This window comes from Grampus griseus, assembly GCF_964374135.1.
Source record: "Grampus griseus genome assembly, chromosome: 16".
Classification (NCBI taxonomy): Eukaryota; Metazoa; Chordata; class Mammalia; order Artiodactyla; family Delphinidae; genus Grampus; species Grampus griseus.
Genome location: NC_139010.1, coordinates 59,612,072 through 59,635,234, shown reverse-complemented (window position 1 = coordinate 59,635,234; position 23,163 = coordinate 59,612,072). Strand labels below are relative to the sequence as shown.

The window sequence follows — 23,163 nt, the reverse complement described above, 5'->3', positions numbered from 1 at the left end:
AAAATCAATGTAACCAGGTGACAAACATAGAATTTAATTAAGTACAGAATAAAGTTGAAAATCAGAAAGTATTACTATCAATAAAATAGTAATATCTGGGAGGACATTAAAATATTTCCTTTTTTCTACTTCTCTGTATTTTCTATAATTATTAAATTTTTATTTTGCTTTATAATTTTATAATAAAATGGTAATAATAAATATATTTTAAAACAAAATTATATTTGCCTGGGCATGCCTGTGTGTGTACATGCATGCATAAATGGATAAGTCATTCTAGACTGAAGGAAACTAGCATATTGATTGATGATTATCTTAAAGTAGAAGGAGTATGAGTGATACTTTCTTGTTTACATATTTACCAAATAGTTTGCATATTCTACTATAAACAATAAGTTAGTTTTATAAACAGATGAAAATGTAGGGTTTCCCCACACACAAAACAAAAACATTTTTGACTTCTCACTATATGCAAACTCCTAATGTAAGGAGTATAGCTAGGATAAACATAGGTCAAATGTCAACATATGCACAAAAAAGAACTGAATTTCTTTTTTAGTTTTATTGTACTCGATTTACAATGTTGTGTTAATTTCTTCTGTACAGCAAAATGACTCAGTTATGCATATATATATATTTTTTCATATTCTTTTCCATTATCATTTGTCACAAGATATTGACTATAGTTCCCTGTGCTATACAGTAGGACCTTGTAGTTTATCCATCCCATATACATAGTTTGCCTCTGCTAAATCCCAAACTCCCATTCCTTCCCTCCCGTACCCTTGGCAACCACAAGTCTGTTCTCTATATCTGTGAATCTGTTTTTGTTTCGTAGATATGTTGATTGGTATCATATTTTAGATTCCACATGTAAGTGATATCTTATGGTATTTGTCTTCCTCTTTCTGACTTACTTCCTTTAGTATGATAATCTCTAGGTCCATCCATGTTGCTGCAAATGGTATTATCTCATTTTTTTTGATGGCTAATATTCCATTGTATATATATATACCACATCTTCTTAATCCATTCATCTCTCAATGGACATTTAGGTTGCTTCCATGTCTTGGCTATCGTAAATAGTGCTCCTATGAACACAGGGGTGCATGTATCTTTCCAAATTATAGCTTTGTCTGGGTATATGCCCAGGAATGGGATTGCTGGATCATATGGCAACTCCATTTTTAGTTTTTGGAGGAACCTACATACTGTTTTCCATAGTGGCTGCACCAATACACTCCCACCAACAGTGTAAGAGCATTCCCTTTTCTCCACACCCTCTTTAGCATTTGTTATTTGTAGACTTTTTAATGATGGCCATTCTGACTGGCGTGAGGTGGTACCTCATTGTAGTTTTGATTTGCATTTCTCTAATAGCGCTGTTGAGCATCTTTTCAGGTGCCTATTGGCCATCTGTATGTCTTCTTTGAAGAAATGTCTATTTAGGTCTTCTGCCCTTTTTCAGTTGGGTTGTTTGTTTTTTGTTGTTGAGTTATATGAGATGTTTGTATATTTTGGAAATTAAGCCCTTGTCAGTTGCATCATTTGCAAATATTTTCTCCCATTCCACAGGTTGTCTTTTCATTTTGTTTACGGTTTCCTTCGCTGTGCAAAAATTTGTAAGTTTGATTAGGTCCCATTTGTTTATTTTTGTTTTTATTTCTATTGCATTGGAAGACTGACCTAAGATAACATTGGTAGATAAGATTTATGTCAAAGAATGTTTTGCCTATGATCACTTCTAGGAGTCGTATGGTGTCATATCTTACATTTAAGACGTTTATTTATTTATTTACTTATTTATTTTTTTATTTTTTGGCTGCACCAGGTCTTAGTTGCAGCATACGGGATCTTTCAGTGCTGCACGTGGGATTCTCTCTAGTTGTGGCGTGTGGGCTCCAGAGTGCGTGGCCTTAGTAATTGTGGTGCGCGGACTCTCTAGTTGTGGTGCATGGGCTCCAGAGCGTGCGGGCTCAGTAGTTACAGCACGTGGGGTCCAGAACATGTGGGCTCTGTAGTTGCGGCACACGGGTTCTCTAGTTGTGGTGTGCAGGCTTAGTTGCCCCGAGGCATGTGGGATCTTAATTCCCTGACCAGGGATCTTAATTCCCTGACCAGGGATCGAACCCGTGTCCCCTGCTTTGGAAGGCAGATTCTTAACCACTGGGCCACCTGGGAAGTCCCATGTTTAAGTCTTTAAGCCATTTTGAGTTTATTTTTGTGCAAGTTGTGAGAGTATATTCTAACTTCTTTGATTTACATGCAGCACCACTTGCTGAAGAGACTTTCTTTTTCCCATTTTATATTCTTGACTCCTTTGTTGAAGATTAATTGACCATAGATGTATCCGTTTTTTTCTGGGCTCTCTATTCTGTTCCATTAATCCATATGCCTGTTTTTATGCCAATACCACACTGTTTTGATTACTGTAGCTTTGTAGTATTGTCTGAAGTCTGGGAGGGTTATGCCTCCTACTTTGTTCTTTTTCCTCAGGATTGCTTTGGCAGTTCTGGGTCTTTTATAGTTCCATATAAATTTTAGGATTAGTTGTTCTAGTTCTGTGAAAAATATCATGGGTAATTTGATAGGGATCACATTAAATCTGTAGATTGCTTTGGGCAGTGTTGCCATTTTAAAAATATTAATTCTTCTAATCCAAGAGTATGAGATAACTTTCCATTTCTTTGAATCATCTTTAATATCTTTTATCAATGTTTCGTAGTTCTCAGCATATAAGTTTTTCACCTCCTTGGTGAGGTTTATTCCTAAGGTTTTTTTGTTTTGTTTTCTGATGTAATTTCAAAAGGGACTGTTTGCTTACATTTCTGATATTTTTAGTGTAAAGAAATGCAACCAATTTCTGTGTGCTAATCTTGTATCCTGCTACCTTGCTGAATTTGTTTATCAATTGTAGTAGTTTTTTTGTGGAGTCTTTAGGGTTTTCTATATATAGTATCATGTCATCTGCATATAATGACAATTTTACCTCTTCCTTACCTATTTGAATACGTTTTTTTTTTATTTTCTTGTCTGATGGCTGTGGCTAAGACTTCCAATACTGTGTTGAAGAGAAGTGGTGAGAATGGGCACCCTTGTCTTGTTCCAGATTTTAGCAGGAAGGCTTTCAGCTTTTCACCATTGAGTATTATATTGGCTGTGGGTTTGTCATAAATAGCTTTTATTATGTTGAGATCTGTTCCCTCTACACCCATTTTCGTAAGGGTTTTTATCATGAATGGATGTTGCATTTTATCAAATGCTTTTTCTGTGTCTATTGAGATGATCATGTGGTCTTTGTCCTTTCTTCTTTTTTTTTTTTTAATATTTATTTATTTGGCTGTGCCAGGTCTTAGTTGCAGCATGTGGGACCTAGCTCCCTGACCAGGGATCAGACCCGGGCCACTTGCATTGGGAGCACGGAGTCTTAACCACTGGACCACCAGGGAAGTCCCTGTCCTTTCGTTTGTTGATGTGGTGTATGACACTGATTGATTAGTATGACACTGTTGAACCATCCTTGTGACCCTGGGATGAATACAACTTGGTCATGGCTTTATGTGTTGCTGGTTTCGGTTTGCTAATATTTTGCTGAGAATTTTTGTGTCTACATTCATCAAAGATACTGGCCTGTAATTTTCTTTTTTGGTAGTGTCTTCATCTGGTTTTGGTATACGGGTGATGGTGGCTTCACAGAATGTCTTTGGGAGCGTTCAAAAGGAGCTGAAGTTTTTATTAAATAGAAATTATGCAGTACTGAGATGATTTATATACAGTGGGAGGGCGGTCAATTAGGACTTTGGTAAGTAAGCATTTTTGTCATGGGGTAATTTTCCTTACAGTGTTGTTTTGTAATAAGTTTTACATGTTCATTTACATTCAGTGTGATAATCCATATTCCCCTAAAACCTCAAAAGTAAAATAAGGCTTCCATACATGTATATATACGTATATTCTGAATAATGCTTAATTTTCCTAGTATTGCTCCACATTAACATTTCATGTAGTAGATGGTAAGATTTAGTAGACTTCTAAGTATTTTTCTTTCTTAATTTTATTGAAGTATAGTTGATTTACAATGTTGTGTTAATTTCTGCTGTACAGCAAAGTGACTCAGTTATACATATACATATGCTTTTTCATATTCTTTTCCATTATTGTTTATCACATACTGAATATAGTTCCCCGAAATCTAAGTATTCTTAAACAGTAAAATATATTACATAATCTCTCCTGAAGTCAATCCTCAACAATTTCAACCTTTGACAAGGGACCCTAGCTAATATTAAAATACTATATGATTCAAGCTCAAAAATTCCTTAAAATTACTAGCTACACTTGACACCTAAAATATTCTAAGGCCATATAAATCCACCTATATTCTTTTTTTTTTAAGGCACTGACTAGTACATTTTTAAAAAATATTTATTTATTTATTTGGTTGTGCTGGGTCTTAGTTGCAGCTCACAGGCTCCTTAGTTGCAGCACATGTGCTCCTTAGTTGCGGCCAGCAGGCTCCTTAGTTGCGCCTCACAGGCTCCTTAGTCGCGGCTCGTGGGCTCCTTAGTTGCAGCTCACAGGCTCCTAAGTTGTGGCTTGCTGGCTCCTTAGCTGTGGTATGCAAACTCTTAGTTGTGGCATGCTTCTGGGATCTAGTTCCCTGACCAGGGATCGAACCCGGGCCCCCTGCGTTGGGAGCGCAGAGTCTTAACCACTGCACCACCAGGGAAGTCCCAACCTATATTCTTATTGTTAGAATTTCTCTTCTTCTTTAATGTCTAAAGAAAATAAAGGATCTGAATTACTCAGCTATTTTTAAGCACTTTCTATTGCTCAGTCTCATTTAATAGTACAGATTACGACTGCCATTTGCTGAGGATAAACAAATGATTACACAAAATACACCCACTGTTAATCAACAGAAATCCTCTTAATCACCTATTGACTTTCCAGGACAAAACAATGGAATGATGGAAATGAAAATACGTTCAAACTAAACAGGTCCTCAAAGAATCTATTTAAATAATATTTATAGCATCTTCTTTACCACTAGTTTTTTTTTTAATATTTATTTATTTATTTGGCTGCACTGGGTCTTAGTTGCAGTACACAGGATCTTCAGTTGCAGCATGCAGGATCTTTTAGTTGCGGCATGTGAATTCTTAGTTGCAGCATGTGGGATCTAGCTCCCTGACCAGGGATCGAACCCATGTCCCTTCCACTGGGAGCGTGGTGGCTTAACCACTGGACCATCAGGGAAGTTTAAAATGTGTGGTTTGTAATGTCAATAATCAAACCATCCCAATGTTGCCATTTCCATGTGAGTTACTGAGGATAATACAACATATTCAGCAACAACTCTATGGCTCTTCCTTTTCTATTGTCACAGAATTTTTACTTCGAAGGTGCTTCAAATTCACTAAACATTTGCGATAATTTCAAAGAAAAAATACTATGAAACTATTACTAAGTCACTTCCTTAAACATGTTCAGCAATATTAGTAGAAATGAGTATTCCTACTGGGACAACCACTTTGAAGAATTACTTGAACTATATCTTTTAAAGTTAAAAATACACTTTCTCTATGACCCAGCAATTCCACTCTTAGGCATTAAGCCAAGAGAAATAAAAATCCATGTCACAAAAAGACATACAAACTGTATACTGTAGCTTTATTCATAGTAGACAAAAACAGGAACAATCCAAATGTCTACCAATAGATGAATGGAAAAACAAATTGTAGTATATTAATGCAATGGAATTTATTTAGCAATAAAAAAGAATAAGTTACAGACAAACATAACAAAATGGATAAATCTCAAAAACATTATGCTAATCAAGAGGACACAGGGAATTCCCTGGCAGTCCAGTGGTTAGGACTCTGTGCTTCCACTGCAGGGGGCAGGGGTATGATCCCTGGTCAGGGAACTAAGATCCTGCATGCCATGTGGCACGGCCAGAAAAAAAAAAAAAAACAGACACGAAAGAATGTAGACTCTGTGACTGCATTTATATAAGGTTCAGGTACAGGCAAATCTAATCTTCAGAGACAAATCAGAACAGTAATTGCATATGGGATATGGGTACTAACTGGAAGGGGATACAAAGGAACTTTCTCAGATTATGGAAATGCTCTATATCTTGAGAGTGAGATTACACAAATGTATACATTTGTCAAATTCATCTACGGGTACACAAGGTGTGTATATTTTACTGTATGTAATTTTTACATAAACAAAAATCTAAATAAGGCAAAACTCAAGCAAGAAAGATACAAATGTACTAAGATTGTTTTAATTCTAGTAGTGGAAACAGGGAAGACTAGACTTAAGTCTACATCTGCCAATTAGTCAATCAGCAATATTGAGCACCTGTGCACAATGAACCTGACATAGAACAAACTGTTGAATTAATAGAATAAAACTAGCATATAAGCCCATTTCTTCCATTTTTGCTACAGAGAACTTAATGATTTCTCCGAAGATAAGAAAAGAAAAATAAACATTCATACTTATAGCAATGTTGGGGAAAGCAAAATTTTCTCAATACCTGAACCAAATGTAGGCTTTGCTATGATACAGAACTGGGCTGTAAGGTATGAAAAAAAAAAAAGATTTAATTCAACAGTGTACTGTTTTATACCAAGGTGAAACATTATTTGCTGAAAGCTTCCAAACCTAGTCCTCTGTGCAGTTTTCTGATAATATAGAACCCATTTCTCTTCCAGACCCTGTTCTATGTGAAACAGGAAGGAAGCAGGCAGGGCACAACCTTTAAAAGAATGACATAGCCACAGGATATGACAAAAAATGGTTAGAACTAACTAGATCCAAGATGGTGGAAGAGTCAACTACCCGTAGACCTTGAGCTTCATTATACACTCATTGTACTACATCAGCATGCTAAATGACACACCCACCAGTGCCATGACAGTTCTGAAGCTAACCATAAAAGACCAAAAAGTGGGCAGTAGCCCAACTCCTGGAAATCCCTGCCCCTTCACCTGAAATAGTTGGAATAATCCTCCCACACATTAGCCTATGAAGTTAACCAGCCCATAAAAACTAATCAAGCCATATTTCAGGGCCTCTCATCTTCTGAGATGCCCCACACTCTGTGGAGTGTGTCTTCCCTATAAATAAATCCACTTCTTACATATCACTTTGCCTCTCATTGAATTCTTTCTGTGATGAGACATAAAGAACCTGAGCTTCATTAAGTCCTGAGACCAGGTGTGTAATCTCAATTAAAAGACAGTGGGTTTAAGTCTCTATCTGAGTTGCATGGTTTCATAAGGACTTAATAAAAGTCAACTCATACCCTAACAACAACCCTATGAGATAGATACTATTATCATCCCTACTTAACTGATAAGGAAACTGAGGTATAAAGAAGTCAAGTAACGTTACACGTAGACAGAGCCAGGCTCAAATCTCAAGCAGTCTGGTGCCGGGGTGAAACTGAGCAGAACCCTACAGGGCCCTCCCTGGTACAAAAGCCTTTTTCTTGTTTGCAGGAAAAAAAGGCTTCAGCTTCCTAGACCTTCCCTGAGTTCCAATGGGCAGATTCAAACAGTTACTAATTAAGTGAGGAAATGAAGAAACAAAGGAAAGGAGTCAAGAAACAATAGTGCAGCAATGGGGCAGGGTCCTTGTTCCTCTTCAAGGGATATACATAACAATCTGATACACATCTCTGAGTTTCATCTACAGGAACTAAGGCCCCCCCACCCAGGGGGAAGATGGTAACTTCAAGCTAAGCAACTACCACATGGACCCAAGACTGGTTGGAACCAGAAGGCTAATGACTGAGATTCCTGAAACACCACCCTGTTATCACACTACCAACCAATCTGAGAAAGGTCACACACCCTGCAGTCCTCCCCACCAAATTTTGAGCAAGAGCTGCCCATTCTCCTTGCTTTGCCCTTGTAATAAACCTTTTTCTGCTTCAAATTCTGACAGTTCAGTTTGTTTGGCCTTACTGTGCGTAAGACACAAGAACTTGGGTTTGACAAGGGCTCTTAACCACCACACCATATACTGGCCTCTGGGCTTCTTTTCTAAGATGTTTTTTAAGCATCTCTTTTCTGCCTATGTCACACAATTTCACTCCTGCAATACAATTCAAGGCCCACACACCAATTTATTCTGAATTTTTCAGCAAAAATCTCCAAATCAATTTGTCTCCAATATACTCCAGAAGTACAGTAATTTATAAGGGGACTCAATATTTTAAAAAATAGATATTTGTTGATTTTTTTGATTAAGACTAAATAAAGCCCTGACAGTGATGGTAATTTTGTTCACAAATCTTTCCTACTGGCCTTAGATTCAAAATTGTTTTAGGCTGAAAGAAATTTGGAATTGTTCTTCATATCTTAGTGTCCAAGTCAGATGATTTTGACTTGTACAATTTTTAGTTGCACATGATTATCTTTACCACTTATCTAACATAGTTCAAATCATCAGCTTTTATTGAGCCCCAACTACTAAAAAGGAGGTCAATGGATAAGTGTAAGAGATTGCTTCTGCTTTCAAAGAATTTTCTAGCCTAACATTTCTCATATTAAGCTAGGATACAATAACTACTAGGATCTATTGAATTCCCAGCCCCACATTCCAGGGTGGGAAGAAGCATGTGGGTGGCAATGTAGTGTCTTCCTATTGTTTGAATTTGCATTTCCCCAATGTCTAAACATATAGAGGATCTTTTCATGTGCTTATTTGCTGTCTGTGTATCTTTTTTTGGTATTATATCCATTCAAATTTTTTGCTCATTAATCGCCCTTTTTTATTGGGTAGTTTATCTTATTATTTATTGTTTTGTAAGAGTTCTGAATTCAAGTCTTTCATCAAATATGTATTTTACAAATATTTTCTTCCAGTCAGTGCCTTACTTGTTCATTTTCTAAACAGTATCTTTTTAAAAATCAGACGTTTTAAACTGTGATTAAGTCCAACTTATTTTTTTTTATGGTTCATGTTTTTTGTCTTCTTGAAAAAATATTTTCTAATGTGAAGTCACAATGAATTTTTTTCTCGCTCATTTTCTTCTAGTAGTTTTATATTTTTAGCTCATATTTAGGTCTACAATCCAGTTTGAGTTAATTTTTGAATATGGTGCAATATATCTAGTCAAGGTTCATTATTTTGCATATAGATGTCCAACTGTTCCAGCATGATTTGTTAAAAACACTGAGACCAATGCTTTTAATATAATAGAGCACAAGAAGTTCATTGATATCTTTCAGATTCTATACAACTAATCTTTAAGAAATCACAACTACCTGAAAAGGATATTAAAACACTTCTATGTTTTCAAACTATGTATCTGTGTGAGGCTGGAATTCTACATGTATTACAAGCAAAACACCACATCACAACTTACTGAATGCAGAAGCAGACATGAGAATCCAGCTCTCTTATTAATCCAGACATTAAAGAGACTGTAAAAATGTAATACAATGCTAGTCTTAAATTTTTGTTTTAGAAAATAGGTTTTTTTAAATAAAAACATTCACATGCATTAACATATAATGGATTTATTGTAGCTATTTTAGTCAGTTATTTTTAATGAATAAATTAATATTTAATTTTTTTCTCAGTTCTAATTTCAAATATAATAAATATAAATAGATATATCCCATATAAACAAAACCACTTTGGAGTCCTCAATAATTTTTAACAGTGCAACGGAGTCCTGACATCAAAACCAAACTGCCCACATCTCTTCCCTCAATTACTGAAATTATCTTTATGATAGCTAGTGTAATACAACTAAATGCAAATCTGATCAGGTCAAACTTGTGTTTAAATACTTTCAACAGGAAATTCTCTGGTGGCACAGTGGTTAAGAAGCCGCCAGCCAATGCAGGGGACACGGGTTCGAGCCCTGGTCCGGGAAGATCCCACATGCCGCAGAGCAACTAAGTCTGTGCGCCACAACTACTGAGCCTGCACCCTAGAGCCCACGAGCCACAACTACTGAAGCCCATGTGCCTAGAGCCCAGGCTCCGCAACAAGAGAAGCCACCACAATGAGAAGCCCATGCACCGCAAGGAAGAACAGCCCCTGCCTGCCGCAACTAGAGAAAGCCCACGTACAGCAACAAAGACCCAATGCAGCCAAAAATAAATAAATAAAATAAATAAATTTATTAAAAAAAATACTTTCAACAGCTTAGTACTCTTAGCATCAAGATGAAACATTCAATGGCCGACAAATCCTGCCATGATCAAGCTTCCCCAGTCTTCCCTAACTCTATTCTCCTCTATTCTCCTCATTCTCTGAAATGATAGGTTTCTTTTTCTTTTTTTTTTTTCCCCAGCAGAGTCCTTAAATGCACAAAACCCCACCTGTCCTCAGGGCCTTTGAACTGACCTGAAATGTTCTCCCCCACCTCCCTTTTTGCCTAATCCCTACTCATCATTCAGTTCTTAACTCAAACCTTGATTACCTGATCTTCCTTACCCCCACCCTCAGGTTAAATCAGGTTCCTCTTTTATATATTCTTATGGCTCCCTGCACATTTCTGTTAGGGTAACCACTGACCGAAACTGCCTGCCCTGGCCAGGCCGGATAGTAACCACTTGCATGAGGTACCTTACAACAGGAGATCCTGGTAAAGAATGCAGAAACTGACAAGCTATCAACAACCGTAAGAATTAGGGAAAGGTCAAAAGGAGAGAGGAGATGCCAGTCCATATGTCCTACCAACCTCCCAGAATCCTTCCTACTGGAATCCATCTTGGCTGCGTGATGCGCGCGCCACCAGGAAGCACCCTGAGTCAGAATGATTGGCCAGAGACAACCCGGAAACTAACCCCATTACCATAAAACCTGAGACTGCAAGCCATGTGGCAGAGCAGTTCTCCTGGGTTCCCTGACCCTGCTGCTCTCTGCCCGGGCACCCCTTCCCAAAAAGTCTCTTGCTTTGTCAGCACGTGTGTCTCCTCAGACAATTCATTTCCAAGTGTTAGACAAGAGCCCACTCTCAGGCCCTAGAAGGGGTCCCCCTTCCTGCAACATTTCCTTAATAGAACTTATTAGTTTGGGGGATTTGGGGGTTATGTAATTTAAATAGTAATTTAATAGGCCAGACACCATAAAACTCTTAGAGGAAAACAAAGAACACTCTACGACATAAATCACAGCAAGATCCTTTTTAACCCACCTCCTAGAGAAATGGAAATAAAAACAAAAATAAACAAATGGGACCTAATGAAACTTAAAAGCTTTTGCACAGCAAAGGAAACCATAAACAAGACGAAAAGACAACCCTCAGAATGGGAGAAAATATTTGCCAACGAAGCAACTAACAAAGGATTAATCTCCAAACTGTATAAGCAGCTCATGCAGCTCAATATCAAAAAAACAAACAACCCAATCCAAAAATGGGCAGAAGACCTAAACAGACATTTCTCCAAAGAAGATATACAGATTGCCAACAAACACATGAAAGAATGCTCAACATCACTAATCATTAGAGAAATGCAAATCAAAACTACAATGAGGTATCACCTCATACCGGTCAGAATGGCCATCATCAAAAAACCTACAAACAATAAATGCTGGAGAGGGTGTGGAGAAAAGGGAACCTTCTTGCACTGTTGGTGGGAATGTAAATTGATACAGCCACTATGGAGAACAGTATGGAGGTTCTTTAAAAAACTAAAATAGAACTACCATATGACCCAGCAATCCCACTACTGGGCATATACCCTGAGAAAACCATAACAAAAAGAGTCACATACCACAGTGTTCATTGCAGCACTATTTACAACAGCCAGGACATGGAAGCAACCTAAGTGTCCATCAACAGATGAATGGATAAAGAAGATGTGGCATGTATATACAATGGAATATTACTCAGCCATAAAAAGAAACGAAATTGAGTTATTTGTAGTGAGGTGGATGGACCTAGAGACTGTCATACAGAGTGAAGTAAGTTAGAAAGAGAAAAACAAATACTGTGTGCTAACACATATATATGGACTCTAAAAAAAAAAAAGGTTCTGAAGAACCTAGAAGCAGGACAGGAATAAAGACGCAGACGTAAAGAATGGACTTGAGGGCGCGGGGAGTGGGTAGGGTAAGCTGGGACGAAGTGAGAGAGTGGCATTGACATATATACACTACCAAATGTAAAACAGATAGTTAGTGGGAAGCAGCCTCATAGCACAGGGAGGTCAGCTCAGTGCTCTGAGACCACCTAGAGGGGTGGGATAGGGAGGGTGGGAGGGAGATGCAAGAGCGAGGGGATATGAGGATATAAGTATATGTAGAGCTGATTCACTTTGTTATACAGCAGAAACTAACACAACAATGTAAAGCAATTATACTCCAATAAAGATGTTAAAAAATAAACAGTAATTTAATAGCTTAAGATAATATAAATATAATAATCATAATATGTAAAACTTATAAATAAAACTTTGCCTATATGTCATGAGTACTTTTCTAAGTTCAGTAGTTCTCATCAGATTCTCAAAGGAGTACATGACCCCTGTGTACTGAAGAATTAATCTTACCCAAAGACAGGCCTGGTCTTTCCCCTTGGTTACTGGCAGGTGGTATCCCCCTGGAACTTCTTACCTAACAGAACTTTGACTGGGGGCTTTGGCCACAGGACAAATGTGATTCACGATGGGGGCTTTGAGCCACACTCAGTTCCAATCCTAAGAAGGAACAGAGACTAAAAGCATTAGTGTAACCTACAGGAGGGGCTAGAGACTAAAAGTCAGCCATGTGAGCAGCCTGTAATTGAGCCGCAATAAAAACTCTGTACACAAAAAGCTTGGGTGAGTTTCCCTGATTCGCAATATTCTGTGTGTACTGTCACATACAGTGGCACAGAGGAAGTAATGCCATCCATGATCCCATGGGGAGAGGATGACAGGAATTTCTACATTTGGTTCCCTCCAGATTCTATCCTGTATGTCTCTTTTTTTGCTAATTTTAACCTGTATCCTCTGCCTGTAATAAACTGTGAATATAACAGCTTTCAGTGAGTTCTGTGAGTCCTTTCCAGTGAGTTACCAAACCTGAGGCAGGGCTGGGCGGGGGGGCCCTCCTTACAACTGGTATCTGAAGGAGGGAAGTTTTATAGGGACTGTTATCTCAGACTGCAGTCTGGTGAAACTCATTGCAACCCCAATAAGATTTTAAAAAACCAAAAAGCTAGACTGAGTTCCTTGAGAGCCAAAACTTTATCAATATGATATATAGTAAAAAACAAACAAACAAACAAAAATACTATGTTTGAAATAAATTGATACTCTCAGGATATCAATATTCTCTAACATTAACAGCAATAATATTAATGACAATGAAGATAAGGATGATAACAGCAACTATTTACTGCATGCCCTTACTATAGTCTCCACTTACAGATGAATTTAGGGTGAAAATGACTTGCTCAAGATCATACCACTAGTGACAGACAGTATATAAGCTCTGATTTAACTAATTTTAAAGCCTATGCCCTTCACCATATTGTATCTCATAAGACAAGCAAAGGAAGTTTTGCAAAGGACAAATATCCAGCAGCATCATCACTAAAATACTTACATTAAAGTAAGTATTTTCATTAAAGCCAAGTAACTGGGGACTTCCCTGGTGATGCAGTGGTTAAGAATCTACCTGTCAATGCAGAGGACACGGGTTCAAGCTCTGGTCTGGGAAAATCCCACATGGCATGGAGCAACTAAGCCCATGCACCACAACTACTGAGCCTGTGCTCTAGAGCCCACGTGCCACAACTACTGAAGCCCGCGCGTCACAACTACTGAAGTCCGTGTGCCTAGAGCCTGTGCTCTGCAACAAGAGAAGCCACTGCAATGAGAAGCCTGCACACCACAAAGAAGAGTAGCCCCCGCTCACCACAACTAGAAAACGCCTGCGTGCAGCAACGAAGACCCACCGCAGCCATAATAAATAAATAAATTTATTTAAAAAAACCCAAAAGAACATATACAAACACATACATATATAATAGTATAGTAGCGAGGAGACACTCTGAATTGAGCACTTTATATTTTTAGTAATCACAAGAAAAACACAAGAAGGTGCCCAGGCAACTGGTTGTAATTAATTGATTGATTAATTGGCTTTATGTAGGTCCAGAGCAAACATTACATATTGAATGCTATTAATTAATTATTAATATTATTAATAAATGCTATTTATTATTATTATTTATTCACTATCATACTTCTACTAGGTATGAAAACCAACAAGTCAAGTTGCACTATGTCAATTTTGGCAAACCAATCACGATAATAAAAATGTCTCAAGAGTGGATGGATCTGGATCTACATTATAAATTAGAGAACTGAGTGATGTGAAATACAGGCAACATGAAGGAGAAAAGTGAACGTAAGTAAAGGATGGGAAAGAAGGAGAGACACACCAATTAATTAGACACACATACTAATGACCACAAATAACCCACAGAGACAGAGAAAGTACCTGGAAAGCTGTGAGTGCGCCAGTCCCTGGGTTATACAGGCATCGCAGCGAAGGCATGCTGTCCGCCAGGCTGGAGCAGCCCAGCCACAGAGACCTGGGCATAGAGCACTGCAGAGAGAGGACAACTATGAGATGGGACAGTATGAGACAGGATGGCACAGATTACAGGAATTTTCAAGGCTTGGCTAAATACAATATTCCAGTTGCAGCTTGCCTTTATGATAGACACATCTTCAAGAAACATACTACTAACTAGTTCTAACCCCAGAGGGAAACTCAAAAGGGACACTAGTGGCCAAAAAGCAAGAAAAAAAAGTTATAGGTCAAGAAGCCAAATATTTAATAAAATTTTTATCCCTGTTTGCCTTCTATGTATGAATCTAAAGGAAATCTACTTCTTTTTTTTTTTTTTTTTTTTTTTTTTTTTTTTTTTTTTTGCGGTACGTGGGCCTCTCACTGTTGTGGCCTCTACCGTTGCAGAGCACAGGCTCCAGACGCGCAGGCTCAGCGGCCATGGCTCACGGGCCCAGCCGCTCCGCGGCATGTGGGATCTTCCCAGATCGGGGCACGAACCCGTGTCCCCTGCATCGGCAGGCGGACTCTCAACAACTGCACCACCAGGGAAGCCCAGGAAATCTACTTCTTAACCCAATTAATCAACTCTTTTCCTCTACACACCTCAACTCATCTCCCATAAACTCACCACAGAGTGAAATATTGTGCAGACTAAGCAGAAAAAAGGAATTATTCATGGTAGCATTTCAATATTAGAAATGGTAACTTAGAAGACAAAATATAACAGGAAAGTTAAAGTTTTTTTTTAGAAGGTGGGGAGAAGGAAAAGAAAAAGTATTATACCCCTACCGCTTTGACAGCAACTAACTGCACAGTTTGCATATGTTTTATGTGTCTTGTTAGTCTGCTATTAACCAAAATGCATAGTTACCATAGCAGCTGCCTCTTCATCTTTCCAGATGGATTAAGGGGGGTGGGAATATTGGAGGGAGGAGGCAGGAAGCAATCCAAACAGAAGGGAAAACAACAAGAAAGAAAGAAGCAGAGACAGGGACAGAAAAAGAGGAAAAAAAGAGAACCCCAAAAAGCTGCTGGTCCTAAAACCTTCTAAAAAAACAAAAACAAATGTGTAAGTGTGAATATACATATAGTGTATTCAGTAGCAAACAAAAAACAAGGTAGAAATTATGAGTTCTAGTAGTACTAATTAAACAATATTAGTGGTACTCCTCCTGTAGCTTTATGAAACACTGTATCTTTTAGAAGAATTTTTCCAATCTTTAGGTTTCCCTCAATGTATCCCAGGCTGAAGCTCTGTCCATCAACTTGGGTGCTATTACAGTCTAATAATACTAAAAAACTAAATACCTGATCACAGCACATATAAAAACAGAAAAATATTTTGAAATATAACAGTCAGTACACATAATACTAAACTTTATAAGCTTTGAAATATTTACTATCATCGTGGGACTTTTTTTCTTCTTAAAACACTTTAGTTGGAGAAATATTAAGGAAACAAAATATGGTATTCATTGTTCACACTATCTATAACTGATGTAAGGACAGTATGCTGCAAAGTACTCCAAAAAACGGTGGGCCAATAATTTATTACAACTGAAGTCTGTTAATCAATTGAATGAGTTTACCAGCTTTTAAAAAGCATACACAGCATGTTTTTAAATGCCTGAAACATGTTTTCTACTACCTGAAAGAATCAGAAAAAGAGATTGAAATGTTGCAACAAGGGGCCTGCAGTGCTTTAAGGAGAATATAGTATCTAATGCCCATGAGGTTCAACAGCACAAATTCATTTTCACAAAGAACACTGAAAATCTTGACTCCTCCCCCTATTTGGCTGCATGGGAAAAGCCACAGTTCCTCTTCACTGATAGAAGGCCCTGCAGGCAAAGGGCTGGCCTTAGCATTTACTATATGAAAGCTGAAAGACAAAATCTCCTAAACTCAGGTCCCTGTTGGTCAACTTCTAAGAATAAAAGAAGCTATAATAATGAACAATAAAAAGATTGCTGCATTGAGACTTTATGTATCCTTAAGCCATGGAATAGAAGAATTCCCTTTTCACTACTATATCAACTAAAAAATTCAGGCCAAGAGAACTATAGTATTCCACAGGCCATGTAATACATTCACACTCTACCTATACAAATTCAATGACTGGCTCTTAAGAATTCCAATTTAGGGACTTCCCTGGTGGTCCAGTGGTTAAGAATCTGTCTTGCAATGCAGGGGACGCCAGTTCGATCCCTGGTCAGGGAACTAAGATCCCACATGCTGTGGGGCAACTGAGCCCGTGCACCACAACTACAGAGAAGCCTGCGTGCTGCAAAGGAAGATCCCCCATGCCACAACTAAGACCTGATGCAGCCAATAAATAAATTTAAAAAAAAGAATCCCAATTTAGTTCACTCACTTCAAAAATGAAACTCCCACTGTCACATAGGATAATCATATCTGCCTACCCTTACTGCACAAGGTTTTGGTAAAATTAAAATAAGGGATCTAAAAATTTCAAGTACAGGGACTTTCCTGGTGCTCCACTGGCTAAGACTCCACACTTCCAATGCAGGGGGCCTGGGTTCAATCCCTGATCAGGGAACTAGATTCCATATGTCGCAACTAAGAGAACTGCATGCTGCAACTAAAGATCCCGCATGCCACAAATGAAGATCCTGCATGCCACAACTAAGACCCAGTGCAGCCAAATAAATAAATATTAAAGAAAAAAACTTCAAGTACAAAAGAAAAAAATATAAAGTGCCATCATTACCAAGAACAGGCTTCCATGAATGCCACTTGCATTTCAAAATGTTCTGGGAAGCCATTATGAACTGCAGATCATTGAATCAATAAATTCATCCATTAATCAAATATTTAGTGTTCATTAGCAGAACAGACACAAGTGGAGTAGAAGGAGAGGAGAAACAAAATTTATCAAGCATAAATTATTTGCCAGTCATTGTGCTAGATCCTTAAAAACATTATTTCACTTAATCATTACAATCCTGTCAAAGAATTATTAGTATTTTCACTTTAACAGGAGAGTAAACTCAAGTTCAGAGAAGTTACAGTGACTGTCAGTGGCAGAAGTAAGACCACAATGTGTTTGTCTCCCAAAATCCACACTTACCACTATAAAGACCTATTCTCAAGTAGTTTACACTCTATTTGAGGGAGATAAATTAACACAAACAGTAACTACAAGGAAAAATACAATAACATACTAAACTGTGTTAGACAATAGCTGCTATATAAGTTTAGTTAAAATTTCTAATTTTTAAAAAGTTCAGACACAGTCTTTAATTTTATTGTAGCACTTGTTACTGTACGTAAATTAATTATATGTTTGCCTCCTCTATCATAATGTATTTCTCAGATATGAGTCATGTCTTTTTTTTTTTAATCTCCAGTATGTGGTCATAGTAGATGGTCAATAAATGTGCTCTTAATAGCAAGTGATCATTGAAAGCTACATATCAAAGAGAAGTAAGGAAACAGTTTTTGCTTATAGAACAGTGAGAATACTGATAAAATAACACTGTTTATTTTACTGAGACTGATCTTACCAGGCTGAAAGGTATGCGTTTTGGATAAATCTCTTTCGCGATTCATTATCTTACTCACCTGTAAAACAATCTAGTAAATAAAAAAGATCCAGAGAGGTTAAATAAATTACCAAAAGTGAATGGGTACCACGCAAGTGGTAAATATGGGATTCAAACTAGATATCTGACTACCTAGAATAATGCCACGTAAAAATGGCACTTAAGGATTTCCCTGGTGGTCCGGTGGTTAAGACTCTGTGCTTCCACTGCAGGGAACATGGGTTCAATCCCTGCTTGGGGAAGTTCCGCATGTCGCCACGGTATGGCCAAAAAAAAAAAGGCACTTAAAAAGTCACACATGGAGTTCGTTCATTTATTAAAAAATGTGGAGCCAAAGGTGGTTTAGGGGCACTGGACTGACTCAGAAACTAAAGAAAAGGAGTCCCACCCAAGTGGCCATGTTAATCATCAAAGTAATGGGCAAAGAGAAGACAAACTTACATAAAGAGAAAGATCAACAGGACTTACTGACTGACGAAAAGAACAAAGAAAGATGAGTCAGAAATAACCCAAGATTTCAAATGAATGACTGGAAGAATGGTGGTAGCACTGACAGACACATGTAAATTGAAAACCACCTGTGGGTTTCGGGGTGCTGGGGTGGGGGTGGAGTAGATAAGCTCAGAAATCATAAACATAACAGGATAATAAACCTCTAGTATGTGAGTAAAAATATGGCATGAAAGCATGGGTATAAACCTGTAAGCATTACATAGATGTGGGAAACACTGGCTTCTGTATAAACTACAATGCACTAGGTTAAAAGCATTTGCTGTAAAAATACTAGCGAGATTTTTTTTAATATGAAAAATAAAATTCGATTCCTCTTCTCCCTCATCTCCTTTCCTAACTGAAAAATGAACTTCAACAGCCATTAAGTGAGTACAAGCTAAGTGGGCATCAAACTGAGTGGTATAAGTGGCAACGATGGCCCAATACAGGCTTTTGGAGTCCAACTGGTGTGAGAAAGGTGTCCCTGAGGGGTAAAAGCCCTGGCATAGAGTTTCAGAGCCCAAGTAGGGTGACAGAAAAAAACCTTTACAAGAGGGTGGCCTGGCATGGCGTTCAACAGCCCTAGTGGAGTGAGGAGAGCTTCTACATGGGGGACTGGAGTGGCCGTGAGCAGGATGATGAGCATGTCCACGTGTCCGGGAAGGGCAGGGCAGTGAGGGTTTCCAAAGTGGGCAGAAAAAGACATTCATAGAGTGGAGGGGTAGTGGACAGCACTGAATTCTGACCCAGTGGGGTGAGGGGCAGTGGCCCAGCAAAGAGTTTCAGACTCAGTAGGGAGAGAAGGGTGGAAGGGTTAGCCCAGTGCAAATAGATCCCAAAAGGGTAAGGAAGACATCCATAAAGAGTATGGGGTGGGAAATGGAGAGAGAGCTATGTTGGCAATGGGAGATGAGTTATACAGGAAGATCCATCAAATGAGGGGTGGGGAAGGGCTTCCCTGGTGGTACAGTGGTTAAGAATCAGCCTGCCAATGCAGGGGACACGGGTTTGAGCCCTGGTCTGGGAAGATCCCACATGCCATGGAGCAACTAAGCCCGTGTGCCACAACTACTGAGACTGTGCTCTAGAGCCCATGAGACACAAATACTGAGCCCACGTGACACAACTTCTGAAGCCCGCATGCCTAGAGCTCATGCTCTGCAATGAGAAGCCACTGCAATGAGAAGCCTGCACACCGCAACGAAGAGTAGCCCCCACTTGCCACAACTACAGAAAGCCCGCACACAGCAACAAAGACCAAACGCAGCCAAAAATAAATAAATAAAATAAATAAATTTATTTTTAAAAAAATTAGGTGGGTAGATCAAATATTGAGGATAATAAGAGCAAGGATTCTCATCAGAGAAGAGTTACAAATATAGAAAGGAAGAAAGCCAGAGTGAATACTATGCTGCTGAACTACAACTGAAGATGTTATGAATGCAAAGCTTCATAACAGAGACAGACACTTCTAGGTAAGTGATGTACGTATATGTGTGTGTACACATACATACACAAACACACCCCCTGGCTCTATCAACTGGGAGGGTCTGGTAACAGTAACACCTTAATAGCAATGAGTACAGTTAATGATTCCAAATATCACTCTCCACTAAAAGGAACCAGAGCTCCTTAGAACATGGCTAATTCCAGGACTTGGGCAAGTAAAGTTTAAGATGACCTCAGAGTATCATCTTGTGGTACTCAAAAATGGTGAAGACATGGCCAGGGGCCAGTGCAAAAGGTTCTCACAGGCTAATTCTGCGACAAATTGAACATCAGAATAAATAATGATGATAATGGATTATAATACTGGCAGTCAAACTCTAACATGCCCCCAGTCATCCCCACCTCCTCATAACACTTGTAAGTAATCCTGTCCCCTTGAGTGTGGGATAGCCTAATACCTTGCTTCTAGGCTATATAAGATTGAAACTTCTATCTTGCTAATAGACTCTACTGCCTTCTTGGCTTGCATGCTTTGATGAAGCAAGTAGTCATACTGGAGAGTTTCACATGGCAAGAAATGAGGGTGGCCTCCAGTCAACAGTCAGCTAGGAACTGAGTCTCCAATAACCCTTGAGGAAAGGAATTCTGCCAAAAACCACGTAAACTTGAAGTGGATCTTTCCCCAATCAAGCCTTCAAATGAGACCTCAGCCCTGGCCAGTACCTTCATTATAGTCTTGTAGGAGATCTTAAAGAGGACCCAGGTCAGGTGTGCCCACAAGTGCACACTGTGCAGTATGTATGTGACTAATCAACAGACTGAAAGCGACTGACTGATCATGATGTGCATCTGTTTTCCACATAGTGATCTGTGGACTGGAGAGCTAGCAAGGAAGTTTGCACTTTACAAAAATTACAGTTAATAAACTCTGATAACTGAAATTTGAACCATGTTTTGGGGTACTGGTGTTATTTAACTAAACTGTAGTAACTGAAATTTGTGCTTATCAGAACCATGCAAAGTGAGGACTTCCAGTACATTAAATTTAAATAAAATAGAAACTCTAAGTAAAACAACATTAGACCTCAGCTACTACAATAAGGAAGTAGCTGGTATCAAACTTACCCTCCCATCATAGACTGAAAGAAAAAGGGACAAAATACGTGAAACGTATATTTGAAAACATTGGACAACAGGCAGTACCAGACTGTAATCCCTGAAAGACAGAAAATAAATGAGTCTTAAATGAGTCCAAGTCTTAAACCTCAAAGCACTTTCTAGTCTGTGGCATGAGAAAGGGGACTCCAAGAAGAGCAAAATAGGACCATTTATTGAGGAAACAGAGAACAGAATTGGTGAGTCAGAGTATTGGAGAAAGAATTATGCAGAAAAAAGCTCTAGATAACTGAACAGGGGACTCCTTAAGTCTATTCCTAAACACTAAGTCCTGTTTGCATAAGGTGAAACTCCATAAGGCCAGGCAAAAAACCATGAAGGAGCTATAAGCTCAACAACTCCTAGAACCCACACAGAGCTGGGGAACTTTTCTGTTCTGACCAGCCAGATTGCAGAAGCCTAACTGAACATGTGGGACATTGAGTAGGAGCCCCAGAAAGCTCACACCTCACTTGTAGGGATAAACTACACTAGTATAAAGGTTACACTAAACCTATCCTAATAAAGCTTAAAATCAAGTCACAGCAGCATCAAACTGCAAGAAGCTTAACTACTGGCCAAAATAAACTCAACACATTCTTTTAAAAAGACAACAAAATACAAACACTGAATCATGTAGCATTCATAATGTCTAATCTAAAATTACTAGATGAGGGAATTCCCTGGCGGTCCAATGGGTAGGACTCGGGTGTTTCCACCGTGGGCCTGGGTTCAATCCCTGGCTGGGGAACTAAGATCCTTCAAGCCTCACAGCGTGGCCAAAAAATAATAATAATAATAATAAAATAGGGCTTCCCTGGTGGCACAGTGGTTGAGAGTCCGCCTGCCGATGCAGGGAACACAGGTTCGTGCCCCGGTCTGGGAAGATCCCACATGCCGCAGAGTGGCGAGGCCCGTGAGCCATGGCCGCTGAGTCTGTGCGTCCGGAGCCTGTGCTCCGCAACGGGAGAGGCCACAACAGTGAGAGGCCCGCGTACCACACACACACACACAAATAAAAAATAAAAATAATAAATAAGTAAAATAAAATAAAATAAAATTACTAGATGAGACAAGAAGCATTAAAATGTGTCCCATAATCAGGAGGAATATCAGTCAATAGAAGCAGATCGAGAAATGACAGAGATAATGAAATTAGCAGGCCGGACTTCCCTGGTGGCGCAGTGGTTAAGAACCCACCTGCCAATGCAGGGGACATGGGTTCGAGCCCTGGTCCGGGAAGATCCCACATGCCGCAGACCAACTAAGCCCGTGCACCACAACTACTGAGCCTGCGCTCTAGAGCCCATGAGCCACAACTACTGAGCCTGCGTGCCACAACTACTGAAGCCTGCACACCTAGAGCCCGTGCTCCACAACAAGAGAAGCCACCACAATGAGAAGCCTGCTCACCACAATGAAGAGTAGCCCCCGGCAAGAAGGAGGGATCAATAAGCTGTCTTCTCAGCTCTGCAGGAAGGCAAGCCCTCCCCCTCCCCGACCCTAGTCCCACCATCACTAACTGGAAACCTGGTCTCAGGCTAGGAACCCCCCCAGCCCCATCCTCACATTTCTCTGTCTATCCCAGAACCTCAGAAGCCTGCTCACTGTGACCAGCTAGCTCCACACGGGCGTGCGCAGGCAAGCAGGATGAGAAAGACGTGTGTGATTATATCACACAGGTGGACACCTCTATCGAGGTCCATTGGTTTAAAGGGACAAGGAAGGAGGAGGAGGGATGAGACTGTCACCCCCTCCCAGAAATAAAGTTTGTACCTTTGAGATTCCTTTTCGCCCTTGAAGTCAAACTAATAATTGTTTGGAGTACGGAGGTGTTTGCTGCTTTTCTTTGGTATTTTTTCTAATGCAATAAACTCATTTCTGCCTGCGGAAAAAAAAAAGTAGCCCCCGCTCACTGAAACTAGAGAAAGCCTGCGCGCAGCAACAAAGACCC

At 39.2% G+C, this 23,163-nt stretch overlaps 1 protein-coding gene across 5 annotated transcripts in view; it reads right to left on the bottom strand.

Annotated features, from left to right (window-relative positions):
* The window catches only part of BTRC (beta-transducin repeat containing E3 ubiquitin protein ligase), a 183,587-nt gene that overhangs the window by 113,443 nt on the left and 46,981 nt on the right, over positions 1 to 23,163 (bottom strand). For 4 of the 5 annotated variants that reach the window (XM_082673809.1, XM_082673805.1, XM_082673808.1 and 1 more), the window contains exon 2: positions 14,473 to 14,580. The exons of the other annotated variant lie outside the window; for it this stretch is intronic. In XM_082673809.1, coding sequence (XP_082529935.1) covers positions 14,473 to 14,580 — 108 coding nt within the window. The remainder of the gene's footprint in view (positions 1 to 14,472; positions 14,581 to 23,163) is intronic. 5 annotated transcript variants of the gene reach the window in all.